At 46.7% G+C, this 17,830-nt stretch overlaps 2 protein-coding genes across 3 annotated transcripts in view; one reads left to right on the forward strand and one right to left on the reverse strand.

Moving 5' to 3' along the window:
- PROCR (protein C receptor) overlaps nucleotides 1-5,874 on the reverse strand; it is a 46,271-nt gene extending 40,397 nt beyond the window's left edge. The window contains exons 1-4 of one of the 2 annotated variants that reach the window (XM_050807303.1): nucleotides 5,584-5,874; nucleotides 2,794-3,045; nucleotides 1,333-1,611; nucleotides 416-1,080 (exon numbers count right to left, since the gene is read on the reverse strand). In XM_050807303.1, the coding sequence (XP_050663260.1) occupies nucleotides 965-1,080; nucleotides 1,333-1,611; nucleotides 2,794-3,045; nucleotides 5,584-5,653 (717 nt within the window). In that variant the 5' untranslated portion in view covers nucleotides 5,654-5,874 and the 3' untranslated portion in view covers nucleotides 416-964. Of the gene's footprint in view, nucleotides 1-415; nucleotides 1,081-1,332; nucleotides 1,612-2,793; nucleotides 3,046-5,583 lie in introns of those variants that run through there. The other variant, XM_050807304.1, reaches the window with a different exon arrangement.
- TRPC4AP (transient receptor potential cation channel subfamily C member 4 associated protein) overlaps nucleotides 1-17,830 on the forward strand; it is a 283,763-nt gene that overhangs the window by 109,181 nt on the left and 156,752 nt on the right. The window lies entirely within an intron of this gene.

The following is a 17,830-nucleotide window of genomic DNA, read 5'->3' on the forward strand; positions in this document are numbered from 1 at the left end:
GAGAAGTCAGATTGCAGTGGGTCTAAGAATGAGTGTGAAGGCCAGGCACGGTGGCTCACATCTAATCCTAGCATGGTGGGAGGCTGAAGTGGGCGAATCACGAGGTCAGGAGTTCAAGACCAGCCTAGCCAACATGGTGAAACCCCATCTCTATTAAAAATACAAAAATTAGCTGGGTGTGGTGGCATGCATCTGTAATCCCAGCTGCTTGGAAGGCTGAGGCAGGAGAATTACTTGAATCTGGGAGGCAGAGGTTCCAGTGAGCTGAGATCACGCTGTTGCACTCCAGCCTGGGCAACAGAGCAAGACTCTGTCTCAAAAAAAAAAAAAAAAAAAAAGAGTGAGAAATAAGGAAGCAGAAGAAATGGGTATAGGTTACTTTTCCAAAAATTTTGCAAAGTGGAGGAGATAACAATGCTTTAAATATAAGATATTTATTAATATTATTAATTGATTAATAATCGATCACTGCCATATGACTTGGATTTTACATTTCTACCACTTCTTCGTGTTACTTCTTTCTACCCTATTATACCAGTGTCCCATTCCAAGTCTGACACACCTGGAAGCATTGAATGTTTTATTTTGATTGTGGATGATTTGTTTATTTGGTTACAGCTTTTGAATGCCTCAGGTGATTCTGTCTATCTTTGGAGGATGGGCCATAGGCCCCCTGCCCCAACTCCATTATCTGTTTTCCACAAAGATAGATAAACATTCACTTATCAGACTAATTCACCAAAGCATACAGGTTCTTAGTTTCTTAGCAAACCAAGTACTTTGTCCACCTCTCCTCTCCATCTCCCCTCCCTCAAATCTTCAGTGGGCAGATGTGGGAGAAGAAAGGAGCTGTCACTCCAAACCTTCTGGTGTTTCAGTGGGGGAGTCTGGCTTCACAGTGAGCTGAAACTTTCCCTTGCCAGCCTCCATCAGTCCAGCCCCTCCTGAGGGGGCTGGAGAGTAATCAACATCGCCGTCCACCTGTGCACAGGAAGATGCCTACAGCCACACCAGCAATGATGAAACTGCCCACCAGGACGCCCAGGACCAGCGAAGTGTAGGAGCGGCTTGTTTGGCTCCCTGCAGAACATGCAGAGAGTTAGCCCGAAGAATAGACCCCCAAGGAGTCCATGATTTGAGTCAAACCCCAAAGCATTTCTGCCCCAGGAGAAAGGGACCCGTTTACCAACTGACTTAAGTTGAGTGTGTTCTGTCCCAAACCCCCAGCTGTGGGCCTCTTGTTGCTCTAGGCATCCATTCTTCAGGTCCATCCATTTGTCTGGAACCCGCCCTCTCCCCAGCTTGCAGGCCTGGGCCCCAGTCCCATCATACCTTTCATGTTTTCCATGGAAATATGTTTCTGCACATACTGCACACAGGTGTCCTCCAGGAATTCCCGCAGTTCATACCGAGTGCGGTTGTAGGCATTGAGCTGCTGCAAGATGAAGGTGACCACTTTGGAGGGGACCTGGGTGTCTGCCTGCCACAAGGCTGTCTCCGGCCGGAAACTCACAAAGGAGCTCCCGTTCACGGCCACTTCGAAGAAGACATGGGCTCTAGAGCCCTCGGGAGGCAGCTCACAGCCCAGGAAGCAGCGGATGGTCAGAGGAACTGTGGATAGAGAGTCAGGGTCAGGGGACTGTGCAGAGAGGGTGCCAGGTGTGGGAGGAGGCCCAGCAAGGGGAAAAGAACATAGGAAGGTGAGAGTCAGTGCTGTGAGGAGAGGGGAGTCTATAGGTCAGGGAACTGTGGGGAGAAGGGCCTGGGGCTGTGAGGAGGGGTTTGTGGTTAGACTGTTACAGGCTGAGAAAGAAGGGGCCAGGGACTATGATGAAAAAAGGGAATTGTCAGGCCTTGTTCAACTGGTGATAGAAAAAAAAAATGGGGGTTGGGCGGCGGGGGGCAGGGACTCACACCTGTAATCCCAGCACTTTGGGAAGCCAGGGCGGTGGATCGCCTGAGGTCAGGAGTTCCAGACGAGCCTGGCCAACATGGCGAAACCCCCTCTCTACTAAAAATACAAAAAAAGAGCCGGGCCTGGTGGCGAGCACCTGTAATATCAGCTACTTGGGAGGCTGAGGCAGAAGAATCGCTTGAACCCGGGATGCGGAGGTTGCAGTGAACCGAGATCGGGCCACTGCACTCCAGTCTGGACGACAGAGCAAGACTCTGTCTCAGAAAGAAAAAAAAAAAAAAAGGTGGGTGCAGTGGGGGACTAGGAGAGAAAGGATTTAAAGGCTATGATCGGGGTGAGGGACGGAGTGGTACTTTGAGAAAAGAAACTAGGGTCTTTGAGAAGAAGGAGTTGGGGTTGTGATGGGGAGGGAGTGGGGCTTTGAGAGAAGAAACTGGGGTCTTTGGGGGAGGAGTTGGGGTCATGAGTGGAGCTAAGAGCGAAGTCATCAGCTTGTATGAGGAGAGGTGGCTGGAGGGTGGAGAGTGAAGTGCTGGGGGTGTGGGAAGAGAAGGACGGGGATCTATGAAGAAAAGGAGTTGGAGGACTGTGAGGTGAGGGGTGAGGAGTTTTCAGGGCACCTTCGGTGTCACGGTGTGAGGGCCTCCCAACAGGGTCTACCCCAAGAGGTTATGCCAGCAGGCCGACCGCCCGAGTCGGGGCTTTCTTAGCGGGGACACCTGCCTCTCTCCAGCCCCCACGCAGCAATTTTCAAAGGCCCAGGCGCCACCGAGCTCCAATGGCGGCCCAGTCCCAGCAAGCCCCAGCCCGCCTCCACCAGTCAGGCCCCGCCCCCACCAGCCCCGCCCAGACCCCGCCCCCGCTGCGTGCCCACTCACAGGCCAAGGTCCGCTCCTGGTGCACCAGGCGCACGAGGCCGTGGAACTCGAGTAGGTAGGCCTGCAGGCCACTCTGCATGCGCGCCCAGCTCTCGGGCTCCTGCAAGGGCTGCAGCTGGAGGATCGTGGCGTTGGTGCCTGGGCCTTCCAGCACGTGTGTCAGGTGTCCCCCCAGCGACGCGTTGCCCTGGTACCACACGTGATAGGGGTCACGGAAGTAGGAGATCTGGAGCATATGAAGGCTTTGGAGGCCTGCGGGCAGAGTCAGCGTCAGCCTGGGCCGGCGTGGGAGGGGGCGGCGGGCAGCGGAAGATAATAACCCCCTACCTTGAGGCTGGCCGCCCACCTTCTCGACCCTTCATAAACTATAATGTGCCCTCCCACCGCTTCTCCCATTTGACGCTCACAGTAACTCTGCCAGGAGGGCAGGACAGGGATTATTATCTCCGTTTTACAGATGAGGAAACTGAGGCCTGCAGTGGAAGAGACACTCCTTTCTGCTTCCTTTTTCACCCTCGGCTCTCCCTCCCCCCGTTTCCTGTTAACCAACGGAACAAATGGTTAACAAATCCTGACCTGAATAAAATCCCAGTTCCATCGCCTGTTCTCTGTCTCCTCTTCCACTGCCCTGATTCAGGATTCACCCGTCTCATCTGGACGGGGGTAGTACCTTTCTACATCTCCCCATTCTCTATTCCGACCTCCACCTGACCCAGGGATGAGATCATGTCCTTTTCCTACTTAAAATCTTCCAGTGCCATAACCCCCTCCCCTTCATTAATCAAAAATAATCATAGCCAATGTCCATTAGGTGCTTATTATAACCTGGGCAATGGGCTTTACATACATTATTATCTTTGTGCCTTTCCCAAATGGCTTAATGCAGTAGCTACTATTATTATTATTATTATTATTTTTTTTTTTTTTTGAGACGGAGTCTTGCTCTGTCGCCCAGGCTGGAGTGCAGTGGTGCGATCTGGGCTCGTAGCTACTATTATTAACCCCAGTCTACATGGGAAACTGAGGCAGAGATAGTGCGGCAGAGCCAAGGTTTGCATGTAGGCAGTCAAGTCCAGTACTCTTAGCCATTCTGCTACACTGCCTCCCCACAGGATCAAGTCCAGAGTCGTTAGCCTGGCATTTAAGGCTGCTAGATACCTGGCCCTTGCTGCCTTTTCTGGCCGCTTCCCACTGCTTATATATCAAACTAGTTGGGGTTCCTCATGCCGCCTTTGGCTGACACATGAATACCATGTCAGGATTGCTCTGCCTCCCTTTTTCTGCCTAGCGGAGTTTATTCGTGATTTAAAACCCAGCTAAGAGACTGGGCACAGTGGCTCATGCCTGTAATCTCAGCACTTTGGGAGGCCGAGGCGGGTGGATCATTTGAGGTCAGGGATTCAAGACCAGCCTGGCCAACATGGAGAAATCCCATCTGTACTAAAAGTACAAATATTAGCCAGACGTGGTGGTATATGCCTGTAGTCCCAGCTACTCAGGAGGCTGAGGCAGGAGAATCGCTTGAACCTGGGAGGTGGAGGTTGCAGTTAGCTGAGATTGTGCCACTCTATTCCAGCCTGGGTGACAGCCTGAGACTCCATCTCAAAAAAAAAAAAAAAAAAAGACCCAGCTCAGTTGCCCTCTCCTTGGAAATTTTTTTCTGATGCCCCACAAGACACAGTGGGTCTGTTTCAGTGATCCCAGACCACCATATATTAGTGAATATCTCACTAGATTCTACCTGACTGTCTTCAAACACACACAGGCTACAATGGACTCCTCTAGGCTATGGAACCATGCCTGGTGATCTCTGCTTCCTACATGCAGAAAAGAGTCTGGCACAGAGTTGATGCCCAGAGCACATTTGGATGAGTCCAGGGTTGTAAATCTGTGTGTGTGAGTGGGTCCTGTCTGTGTTTGCATTTGAGAAGTTGTGCTTTGTATCTGCAGATGTGAATAAGTATATTTATGGATAACCCATGGTCCTTAACTACTCTGTGACCCAGTTTCCTCCTCTATAAAATGAAGATAGTAATAATATTACCCACCTTTCGGGGTTTGTGCGAGTTAAATGGGTCAATCCAAGTATTAACCATAGTGAGCACCCATTGAATACTGGTTATTATTTGCTGCCTCTCTGAGGGGGAGACTGAAGCTATGGAGACTGTGAGAGAGGGGAAAGGAGGTCCCTGTGCAATTATAAGGGAGGGAAATAACTCCCTTTTCTGCTTAAACAGGGCCACTTCAGGCAGCCTGATCGCCCATAAGTTCTATTAGGCACAGCATCTCTTTCTCTCAAGTTCCACCAGCTGCACCCAGTCTTCTTCCATTTTCCCTAGCCTCCCCTCACCTCTCTCTGCCCCAGTCTTCCCTCAGTTCTTCCATCAGTTTTCCCAGTGTCTTCCCATTCCCTCCATTTCTCTTCTCATCTGAGCATCTTCCCGTCTCCCCTAGATGTACCACTATCTACCATCACCCTCAGTTCCCCTTTCTCCCCTCTCCCTGAGGCTGATTCTCCTACCCTCTCTGCTGGTTTCTTTCTCAGGTTTCCAGTCATCCTGTTTCCCCTAGCCTCTTTCATCTCCCCCTTTTCAGGGGCTTAAATGTACTAACTCACCTTGGCTCTGAGACACAAACCAGTCCCCAAGACTCTGCGTGCCCTGTAGAGCAATCTAGCCAGCTGCAGACACAGATGCTGTGAGATAAGCTATCCTGTGGTCTTGCCACGTACCCAGATAGAATGAGATTCTCCAGAACCATCTTGAGGCAGGAGATGTGCCCCCGACTCACCATCTGAGGCGTTTTGGCTACAAAAGGCCCAGTCAGACAGCAGCAGTATCGGCAGTAATGTTGTCAACATCCTGAAGTTGAGGCTCTGGGCCTGGGTTCCTCGCTCCGGCAGGCTGGGGGCTCCACTGGCGGCAGTCTAGGGAAAAGAGAAGTGAGGACCGTCTGGGAGGGGCGGAGTCTGGGCAGAGGAGGATGGAAGAAGGCCAGGAGATGGGAGGAGGAAGAGGGTGTCGGGCTTATAAAGTGTTATTCGTGCTGTGTCTCATTTCCTACTAGGGGGCTGGCCTCCCTCCTACCCTCCCTCTGCCCCGCCCTTCATTGCGCCCTCCTGCCCAGACCTGCCTTTTCCCTCCTCCATGGGCTGCTTCCTAGGAACCAGGAACAGGGAGTGGAAAAGGGGGAGAAGGGCTTGGTGAGAAGTCCTGCCCACGCTGATGCAGGGGGTGGGGCATCTACTGTTAACTTAGAACACACTCCTGGGTGTAGGATCAGCAGGTTGCTGATAGGGAAATGGAGGTCCAGAGAGGTGCAGGGACTTGCCCAAAGTTTATATATCATGGTGGTGACAGATCCAAGATTAAAATTTAGTTTTCCAGTATAATGGCTACATTTTACCAGAATTTTAAGTAAATAGCAATTACGTAATCAAGGATCTTGGTCTCAGAAGTAGTCATAAAATGAGTGTAAAGCATTTCACTGCAACAATTTTTTTTTAAATAGGAGAGAATTATGAGCAATCTGTATAAATCTCAGAAGATGATTGGTTACCTAAAGCAATATTTTTGAAACTGAGGTCATAATTTATTAGTGGACAATGAAAACAATTTAGCAGGTCATGGTTACCATTTTTAAAAAATGAAATAGAACAGAATACAAAAGTTCAGTGCATCACCCTTAGTAAGAGAAAGTGTTATATCATGAAATATTTGCTCAGTTGTACATGTGTGCTTTGGTTTTGTGTGTATGTTTCCATGATGAGTTCTGGATAGCAGTGTAAAATGTGTTCCTTACTCTAGGAAGCAAGTAGAAAAGTTTTAAAGTCACTCCCCCAAGCTATGTTAATCCATACTGTGAATACTATGTAATAGTTAAAAGAAAGTACACCCTCCCCTGCCCAATCCTCACTTTATTTTCATCATATTACTTAGTACTACATGAAATTATATTATTTATTTACATGCTTATTGTTTGAATGTTTCACCAGAATGTAATCTCTATGAGGAAGGAGGACGTTTATCTCGTGCAATAGTCTCCCTGGAAGAGTGCACATCACATAATAAATATCAGCAAAGTGAATGACTGAATGAGATAGTTATGATGTACATAGATGTCCAAGAATAAGTTGCAGAATATTTTGAACAGTTTAGGACCATTTATGTGTCAACCACACACAGAACCACTAAACAACCTGTTTCTTGGTCAGGCATGGTGGCTCACGCCTGTAATCCCAGCAGTTTGGGAGGCCGAGGCAGGCAGATCACAAGGTCAGGAGCTCAAGATCAGCCTAGCCAACATGGTGAAACGCCATCTCTACGAAAAATACAAAAAAAATTAGCTGGGTGTGATGGCGTGAGCCTGTAATCTCAGGTATTTGGGAGACTGAGGCAGGAGAATCGCTTGAGCTTGGGAGATGGAGGTCGCCATGAGCCGAGTTCACGCCATTGCACTCCAGCCTGGGTAACAGAGTGAGACTCTGTCTCAAAAAATAAATAAATAAATAAATAAAATAATAATAAAATAAAATTTTTAATTAAAAAACTTCACTTCTGATTGGGCGTAGTGGCTCATGCCTGTAATCCCAGTACTTTGGGAGGCTGGGTGGGTGGATCACTTGAGGCCAGGAGTTTGAGACCAGCCTGGCCAACAAGGCGAATGTCTCTACTAAAAATACAAAAATTAGCTGGGCATGGTGGTGCATGCCTGTAATCCCAGCTACTTGGGAGACTGAGGCATGAGAATCGCTTGAACCTGGGAGGTGGAGGTTGCAGAGAGCCGAGGTTGTACCATGGCACTCCAGCCTGGGTGATGCAGCAAGATTCTGTCTGAAAAAAAAAAGAAAAGATTTCACTTCTGTTCAAATAATACATATATAATTTCATCCTCAAATATATATATATATATATATGTAATTATTATTTTTTTGAGACACGGTCTTGCTCTGTCACCCAGGCTGTAGTGCAGTGAAGCAATCACAGCTCATTGCAGCCTTGACCTCCCAGGCTCAAGAGATTCTCCCACCTCAACCACCTGAGTAGCTGAGACTACAGGTACGTGCCACTGTGCCACCACACCCAGCTAATTTTTTTGATTTTTACTAGAGACAAGGTCTCGCTATGTTGCCCAGGCTGGTCTTGAACTTCTGCATTCGAGCGATCCTCTGGTATAGGCAGGAGCCACTGCACCTGGCCAAAATTAACTTTCTGTGTGTATTTGTATATACATAGGGAAAATGTCCGAAGGGGTACTGTCAATAGAGATTACCTCTGGGGAATGGGATTGGGTAAAGGACTGAGGGGGATTTAAACTTTTTATTTTATATACTTCTCCCTGGAAAGTTGACGTCATAGTGAAATCTGGAACAAAGGCTGGACGTAAACTAGGCACCCATTCTCTGAACTGAATATATGCAAGAGCTTCCACGCTCACCTTTCAGCTCTTGCAAACTGGCTAAGAAATAGCATCAAAGTCTTTTCTTTTTGCAGCTTATCAAAATAGTCTAGTTGGAAGAGGGATAGGAACTTTGTTTTCCTGCACTGGGCCTCAGGAAAAGTAGAATGACTTAAATCACTACCAATTTATATTGTCTTGACTTTTATTAAAAATTATGAAACATTTCTTTTTTGTTTTTCTTTTCTTTTCTTTTTTTTTTTTTTTTTTTTTTTGAGATGGAGTGTTGCTCTGTCTCCCAGGCTGTAGTGCAGTGGCGTGATTTCGGCGCATTGCAGCCTCCGCCTCCCGGATTCAAGTGATTCTCCTGCCTCAGCCTCCCGAGTTGCTGGCATTGCAGGCACCTGCCACCACACCTGGCTAATTTTTGTATTTTTAGTAGAGATGGGGTTTCACCATGTTGGCCTGGTTGGTCTCAAACTCCTGACCTCAGGTGATCCACTCACTTCAGCCTCCCAAAGTGCTGGGATTACAAGCGTCAGTCATTGTGCACAGCCTGAAATATTTCATTTCTGAAGAGTTATTTCACGCTTAAAGGATTACATTTCAAACATACCTATCCCCACCACCCAGCATAAGAAATACAATATTACTAATATAGTTGAAGCCCCCTATGGACTCTTCCTCAGTTGCATCTCTCTCTCCCTGCCACAGCCCCTGAAGTAACCACTTCAAATGAAAATGAAGATTTGATATTTTTCATTTCCTTATATTTCTATATACTTACACTACTTATGTATATATCCCTAAACAATAGATAGTGGTATTTCATATATTTTGAGCTTTATATAAATGGTATTAAAATGTATGTATTCCTCTGTACATTTTGCTTTTTTCACTTAATATATTAATAAGATTCATTCATGTGGCTATGTGTAGACCATTCATTTTCACTGCTTTAAAATATTCCAGCTGGGGAGGTATAATCCCAGCACTTTGGGAGGCCAAGGTGGGTGGATCACTTGAGCCCAGGAGTTCAAGACCAGCCTGGGCAACATAGTGAAACCCCCATCTCTACAAAAATAAAATAAAATTAGCTGGGCGTGGTGGGGTGTGACTGTGGTCCCAGCTACTCAGGAGGCTGAGGTAGGAGGATTGCTTGAGCCCGGGAGGTTGAGACTGCAGTGAGCCATAATCATGCCACTGCACTCCAGTCTGGGCAACAGAGTGAGACCCTGTCTCAAAAAAAATAAATAAATTTTGGGAATAGATTATTATTTATGTATCCATTCTCTTGTTGCTGAACATTTAAGTTTTTTTCCAGTTTTTTGCTATTACAAACAGTGCTGGTATGAACATTCTCATACACGAGTCCTTGTGCATATGTGGGAGTTTTTGTAGGTGCAAACTTAAGAGTGGAATTTCTGAGTAATAAGGTATATGCATCTTCAGTTTTACTAGATATTGCCAAACTGTTTTACAAAAAGGTTGTGCCAATTTACATTCCCAGCAGCATATGAGAATTCCCTCACTTCACATCCTTGCCAGCTCTTGGCATTATCAGATGGTTGGGTGTAAAATGGCATTTCTCTTTGGTTTTAGTTTGCATTTATCTGACTCTTAGCGAGGTTGTGCATATTTTTGCTTTGACTTTTTTCTCCCTTGAAGGCTTGAAGGGTACTTTGGGATGGGTAAGAGAGGGTAAGAGAGCATATGATTGAACCAATCTGGAATTGAATGCTGTGAGCCTTCGATCTAAGTGGGTAGGGTCTGGGTCCACTTTCACCCACATTATCTTATACAGCGCTCATAACATCAAGGGCTTTCTTTCCTTTTCTTTCTTTCTTTCTTTTTTGTTTTTTGAGATGGAGTCTTGCTCTGTTGCCCAAGCAGGAGTGCAACGGTATGATCTCTGCAGTGTGCAACCTCCGCCTCCTGGATTCAAGCAATTCTCCTGCCTCAGCCTCCCAAGTAGCTGGGATTTACAGGTGGGTGCCACCACGCCTGGCTAATTTTTGCATTTTTAGTAGTGATAGGGTTTCATCATGTTGGCCAGGCTGGTCTTGAATTCCTGACCTCAAGTAATCCATCTGCCTTGGCCTTCCAAAGTGCTGGGATTTGTAATCCCAGGGGGCCAGCCACATCGAGGCCTTTCTAATCAGGTTAAGATCCATCATGGACAAATGGCAGCAGCAATAGCTATTTCCCAAGCACCCCTCTCATATCCTAGAGCCCTGAAAATTGAACAGTGAGACAATGATACCATTATTATAGGTAACACTTATTTCAGGCCAGGAACAGTGTTCAGCTCTTTACATAAATAATCTTAATTTATTCTTATGCTAGCCCTATAAAATGGGTTTCACTAGCATCACCATTTTACTAATAAAGAAACTGAGGTTCAGAGAGGTTAAGTGACTTACCTAAGGTCACACAGCAAAAGCTATAATTTGAAACTTTCTCTCTCTCTGGTGCCAAAGTTTGTGAATTTAACCCCCCCCCAACAGTGTCTCAAAAATTATTTTGAGCACTCTTCATCAATACATTTTTGAACACATACCTCCAACATGCTTGAATGTTTAATATATATGTTATAAAACATTCTTAAAATTCATACTATGTGCTAGGCCTTTAATCATTTTCTCTGGAGCAGACCATGCTCATTGTTTCCATGTTACAGACAAAAAAAAAAAAAAAATTAAAGCTGGTTGGGTGTAGTGGCTCATGCCTGTAAATCAGTAACCAGCATGGCAACATATGAGACTCCATCTCTACAAAAAAAATTTTTTATTAATTAGCCAGGCATGGTGGTACACACCTGTGATCCCATCTACTCGGGAGGCTGAGGCAGGAGTATGGCTTGAGCCCAGGATGTCAAAAGGTCAAGGCTACAGTGAGCTATGTCTGTGCCTCTGCACCCCAGCCTGGGTGCCAGAAAGAGACCCTGTCTCAAACAAAACAAAACCACCACCAAAAAAACTGGGCATGGCGGCTCATGCCTGTAATCCCAGCATTTTGGGAGGCCCAGGCAGAAGGATCCCTTGAGCCCAGGAGTTTGAGACTAACCTGGATAACCTGATGAAACCTTCTCTGCTTCCTCTGTACAAAAAAAAAAAAAAAAAAAAGAAAAAATTAAAGCCCAGAAAAATAGTTAAGTAAGTAGCCCAAGGTCACACAGCTTGGAAGTGCAGAGTGAGGATTTGAACTCAGAAAGTATGGGGCTGGGCATGCCTGTAATCCCAGCACTCTGGGAGGCCAAGGTGGATGGATCACCTGAGGTCAGGAGTTTGAGATCAGCCTGGGCAACATGGTAAAAACTACTAAAAATACAAAAATTAGCTGGGCATGGTGGTGCACCTGTAATCCCAGCTATTCAGGAGGTTGAGGTGGGAGAATCACTTGAACCTGGGAGGCGGAGCTTGCAGTGAGCTAAGATCCTGCCACTGCACTCTAGCCTAAGCAACAGAGCAAGACTCTGTCTCAAAAAAAAAAAAAAAAAAAAAAAAAAAAAAAAAAGGATGGAAGTATGGAGGCCCTGGGGAACAGAGAAAATAAGAGTGTTGGGAGAGGGGCAACTTGAGCATTTTCTCATTCTAAACCCAGGGATGGGGGTGGGGAAGAAAAGAGAAATGCTGCTATTGGAGCCAGGGCCTACACTGCATCTGGGCTGGGTGGCTGAGGTGTAGAAAATCACAGAGTGGGCACCAGGCCAGCAGCTGGGATTTGACTGAGACCTAAAAAATGAGGGTCCTGTTGAGCAAAGGGAAATGAGGGAAGCAAGCGGTAGTGTTTCCTACTCCAGACAGCACATGCTGGAGGAAGATAAGGGAGACAGGAAGCTGAGCCGGGGCCAGTGCTGGTGTAGCCCCAGTGGGTAAGGGAGGCCTTGCCAGGGCAGCAGGAGCAGGGACGGGCCAGGGACTGGCTGTGTGCCCAGCTGGACTTCAGAGGACCAGGCTCTCCCACCCGTTTTTAGCTACTGGAGAACGGCAGTTTAAGCAACCTGGCCCAATTTGGGTAACAAAAGAGCGTGGACCCTTCAAAGGCACTTCCCCCTTAGGATGTGGAATAATAGCAATAACATGTGCGAAGAGCTTGTAATGTGCCAGTCACAGTATTAAGTAAGCAGAGTCCATGTATTTTTTTCTCACTAGTACCCTGTGAAAAATCTGAAGAAAGTCCGGGCCAGGTGCTCAGGCCTGTAATCCTAGCACTTTGGGAGGCCAAGCTGGGAGGATTGCCTGAGTCCAGGAGTTTGAGACCAGCCTGGGTAATATAGCAAGACCCTGTTGAAAGACAGACAGAGAGAGAGAGAGGAAGGAAGGAAGAAAGGAAGGAAGGAAGGAAGGAGGGAAGGAAGGAAGGAGGGAAGGAAGGAGAAAAAAGAAAGAAGGAAAGAAGAAAAAGAAAGAGAGAAAGAGAAAGAAAGAAAGAAAGAGAAAGAAAGAAAGAGAAAGAAGAAAGGAGAGAAGGAAGGGGGAAGGAGGGAGGGAGGAAGGAAGGAAGGGAGGGAGGGAGAGAAAAAAAGGGAGGGAGGGCAATCTGAAGAAATAGCCATCATTCCCATTTTGCAGATGAGGACACAGAAGCACAGAACAGTGAACTGAGCTGCTCGAAGACATCCAGCTAGTAAAAGGCAGACCTGGGACTCACACCCAGGTGAGTTGAATGCCAAAACATGCTTTCTTCATTATTAGACCATCTCATGAGGATAAACAAGATGATGCATTCAAAGCTCCCAGAACACAGTATATGTTCAGTAGGTGAGAGAGATAAGAAAGGAGCTTAGCAGCAAACAGAACAGACCCTGTCCAGGAGGGACGGACATTAAGTATGACTTCTTGAAAAGAAGGCAAAGGAATAGATGTAAGTCTTAATCAGAATTTCTCCCTGTATCATCCCCCCCAACACACCCCAACTTAGGGAACATGAAAAGAAGCTCCAAACACCCAGGATGATGCCTGCTCTTGCCTACCCCAGCAATTGGTGGTAGCCTGGTATTGTTGGCTTGGCTCCTGCCTATCTCTCTAGCCTTATCTACCCATGTATTCCAGTTTCAGCAAAATCCATTCCTCCTGGTTTCCTGAACACAGAACACATAAATATTACCTTTTCACATTTTTTTTTTTTTACAGTAAGCTAAGGTTAATTTATTATTGAAGAAAGAAAAATATTTTTGCATAAATTTAGTGCAGCCTAAGTGAACAGTGTTGATAAAGTCTACAGTAGTGTACGGTAATGTCTTAGGCCGTCACATTTGCTCACCACTCACTCACTGACCCACTCAGAGCAACATCAAGTCCTTCAAGCTCCATTCATGAAGTACACACTCTACAGGTATACCTTTTAAAATCGACTATACCATATTTTTACTGTACCTTTTCTATGTTTAGATTTCTTTTTTTAATTTTTATTATACTTTAAGTTCTGGGGTACATATGCAGAACGTGCAGGTTTGTTACGCAGGTATACACTTGTCAGGGTGGTTTGCTGCATCCATCAACCCGTCATCTACATTAGATATTTCTCCTAATGCTATCCCTCCCCTAGCTCCCCACCCCCTGACAGACCCCAGTGTGTGATGTTCCCCTCACTGTGTCCATGTGTTCTCGTTGTTTTTTTCTTGTAAATTTGTTTAAGTTCTTTGTAGATTCTGGATATTAGCCCTTTGTCAGGTGGATAGATTGCAAACATTTTCTCCTATTCTGTAGGTTGCCTGTTCACTCTGATGATAGTTTCTTTTGTTGTGCAGAAGCCCTTTAGTTTAATTAGATCCCATTTGTCAATTTTGGCTTTTGTTGCCATTGCTTTTGGTGTTTTAGACACGAAGTCCTTGCACGTGCCTATGTCCTGAATGGTATTGCTAAGTTTTCATCTAGGTTTTTTATAGTTTTAGGTCCAACATTTAAGTCTTTAATCCATCTTGAGTTAATTTTTGTATAAGGTGTAAGGAAGGGATCCAGTTTCAGCTTTCTATATATGGCTAGCCAGTTTTCCCAGCACCATTTATTAAATAGGGGATCCTTTCCCCATTTCTTATTTTTTCAGGTTTGTCAAAGATCAGATGGTTGTAGATGTGTGGTATTATTTCTGAGGGCTCTGTTCTGTTCCATTTGGTCCATATCTCTATTTTGGTACCAGTACCATACTGTTTTGGTCACTGTAGCCTTGTAATATAGTTTGAAGTCAGGTAGCGTGATGCCTCCAGCTTTGTTCTTTTGGCTTAGGAAGGTCTTGGCTATGCGGGCTCTTTTTGGGTTCCATAGGAAATTTAAAGTAGTTTTTTCCAATTCTGTGAAGGAAGTCAATGGTAGCTTGATGGGAATAGCATTGAATCTATAAATTACTTTGGGCAGTATGGCCATTTTCACTATATTGATTCTTCCTATCCATGAGCATGGAATGTTTTTCCATTTATTTTTGTTCTCTCTTATTTCCTTGAGCAGTGGTTATTCTCCTTGAAGAGGTCTTTCACATCCCTTGTAAGTTGTATTCCTATGTATTTTGTTCTCTTTGTAGCAATTGTGAAGGGGAGTTCACTCATGATTTGGCTCTGTTTGTCTGTATAGGAATGCTTGTAATTTTTGCACATTGATTTTGTGGTGTTCTCTGCATTTCCTGAATTTGAATGTTGGCCTCTCTTGCTAGGTTGGGGACGTTCTCCTGGATAATATCCTGAAGAGTGTTTTCCAACTTGATTCCATTCTCCCTGTCACTTTCAGGTACACCAATCAAACGTAGATTTGGTCTTTTCACATAGTGCCATATTTTTTTTTTTTTTTTTTTTTGAGATGGAGTCTCGCTCTGTCGCCCAGGCTGGAGTGCAGTGGCCGGATCTCAGCTCACTGCAAGCTCCGCCTCCCAGGTTCACACCATTCTCCTGCCTCAGCCTCCCAAGTAGCTGGGACTACAGGTGCTGGCCACCTCGCCCAGCTAGTTTTTTGTACTTTTTAGTAGAGATGGGGTTTCACCGTGTTAGCCAGGATGGTCTCGATCTCCTGACCTCGTGATCTGCCTGTCTCGGCCTCCCAAAGTGCTGGGATTACAGCCTTGAGCCACCATGCCCAGCCATAGTCCCATATTTCTTGGAGGTTTTGTTTATTTCTTTTCATTCTTTTTTCTCTAATCTTGTCTTCTCTATTTCATTAAGTTGATCTTCAATCTCTGTTATCCTTTCTTCTTCTTGATCAATTCAGCTATTGATACTTGCATATGCTTCACGAAGTTCTCGTGCTGTGTTTTTCAGCTCCATCAGGTCATTTATGTTCTTCTCTAAACTGATTATTCTGGTCAGCAATTCATCTAACCTCTTTTCAAGGTTCTTAGCTTCCTGGCATTGGGTTAGAACATGCTCCTTTAGCTCAGAGGAGTTTGTTATTACCCACCTTCTGAAGCCTACTTCTGTCAATTCGTCAAACTCATTCTCTGTCCAGTTTTGTTCCCTTGCTCGCAAGGAGTTGTGATCCTTTGGAGGAGAAGAGGCATTCTGGTTTTTGGAATTTTTCAGCCCTTTTGCGTTGGTTTCTCTACTTTTGGTCTCTGATGTTGGTGACTTTCGGATGGGGTCTCTGAGTGGACGTCCTTTTTGTTAATGTTGATGTTATTCCTTTCTGTTTGTTAGTTTTCCTTCTAGCTGTCAGGCCCCTCTACTCCAAGTCTGCTGGAGTTTGCTGGAGGTCCACTCCAGAGCCTGTTTTCCTGGATATCACCACTGGAGACTGCAGAACAGCAAAGACTGCTGCCTGTTCCTTCCTCTGGAAGCTTCGTCCCAGAGGGGCATCCATCAGATGCCAGCAAGAGCTCTCCTGCATGAGGTGTCTGTTGGTCCCTATGGGAGGTGTCTCCCAGTCAGGATACATAGGGGTCAGGGACCCACTTGAGGAGGCAGTCTGACCCTTATCAGAGCTCAAATGTTGTCCTGGGAGTTCTCTTCAGAGCCATCAGGCAGGGATGTTTAAGTCTGCTGAAGCCGTGCCCAAGCCACCCCTTCCCCCAGGTGCTCTGTCCCAGGGAGTTTTTTTTTTTTTTTTTTTTTTTTTTGAGACATTGCACTCTGTCACCCAGGCTGGAGTGCAATGGCACAATCTCGGCTTACTGCAACCTCCACCTCCTGGCTTCAAGCAATTCTCCTCCCTCAGCCTCCCAAGTAGCTGGGATTACAGGCATCTGCCACCACGCCTGGCTAATTTTCTTTGTATTTTAGTAGAGATGGGGTTTCACCATGTTAGTCAGGCTAGTCTCAAACTCCTGACTTCAAATGCTCCACCCGTCTCGGCCTCCCAAAGTGCTGGGATTACAGGCATGAGCCACCGTGCAGGCCAGGGATTTTATCTATAAGTTCCTGACTGGGGCTGCTGCCTTTTTTTTCAGAGATGCCCTGCCCAGAGGAGAGGAATCTAGATAGGCAATCTGGCCATAGCAACCTTGCTGAGCTGCGGTGGGCTCCGCCCAGTTTGAACTTCCCTGCGGCTTTGTTTACACTGTGAGGGTAAAACCACCTACTCAAGCCTCAGCAATGGCGGACACCCCTCCCACTACCAAGCTCAAGCCTCCCAGGTCGACCTCAGACTGCTGTGCTGGCAGTGAGAATTTCAAGCCAGTGGATCTTAGCTTGCTGAGCTCTGTGGGGGTGGGACCCACCGAGCCAGACCACTTGGCTCTCTGGCTTCAGCCCCCTTTCCAGCGGAGTGAACGATTCTGGTTTTTTTTTTTTTTGAGACTGAGTCTCGCTCTGTGGCCCAGGCTGGAGTGCAGTGGCGCCCTCTCTGCTCACTGCAACCCCTGCCTCCCGGGTTCAAGCGATTCTCCTGACCCAGCCTCCCGAATAGCTGGGATTACAGGTCCGCGTCTCCACGCCCGGCTAATTTTTACATTTTTAGTAGAGACGGGGTTTCACCATGTTGGCCAGGCTGGTCTCGACCTCCTGACCTCGTGATCCGCCCACCTCGGCCTCCCAAAGTGCTGGGATTATAGGCGTGAGCCACCGCTCCCAGCCTGCGGAGTGAACGATTCTGTCTCGTTGGTGTTCCAGGTGCCGCTGGGGTATAAAAAAAAAAAAAAACTCCTGCAGCAGCTAACTCGGTGTCTGCCCAAATGGCTGCCCAGTTTTGTGCTTGAAACCCAGGGCCCTGGTGGCGTAGGCACCAGAGGGAATCTCCTGGTCTACAGGTTGTGAAGATCTTGGGAAAAGCGCAATATCTGGGCTTGAGTGCACCGTTCCTCAGGGTACAGTCCCTCACAGCTTCCCTTGACTAGCGGGGGATATCCCCCGACCCCTTGTACTTCCTGGGTGAGGTGATGCCCCACCCTGCTTTAGCTTGCCCTCCGTGGGCTGCACCCACTGCCCAACCAGTCCCAATGAGATAAACCGGGTACCTCACCCACCTTCTGCATCAGTCTTACTGGGAGCCGCAGATCGGAGCTGTTCCTATTCGGCCATCTTGTCAGCAAATCCTAGATTTCTTAAGATACACAAATACTTCCGTTGTGTTACAATTGCTTAAAGTATTCAGTATAGTAACATGCTCTACAGGTTTGTAGCCTAGGAGAAATAGGCTATACCAAGGAACCTAGGGGTGTAGCAGGTATGCCACCTAGGTGTCGAAGGGTGTCCGCCATGGCTGAGGCTTGAGTAGGTGGT

Source organism: Macaca thibetana, chromosome 10 (assembly GCF_024542745.1).
Source record: "Macaca thibetana thibetana isolate TM-01 chromosome 10, ASM2454274v1, whole genome shotgun sequence".
NCBI classification, from domain to species: Eukaryota; Metazoa; Chordata; class Mammalia; order Primates; family Cercopithecidae; genus Macaca; species Macaca thibetana.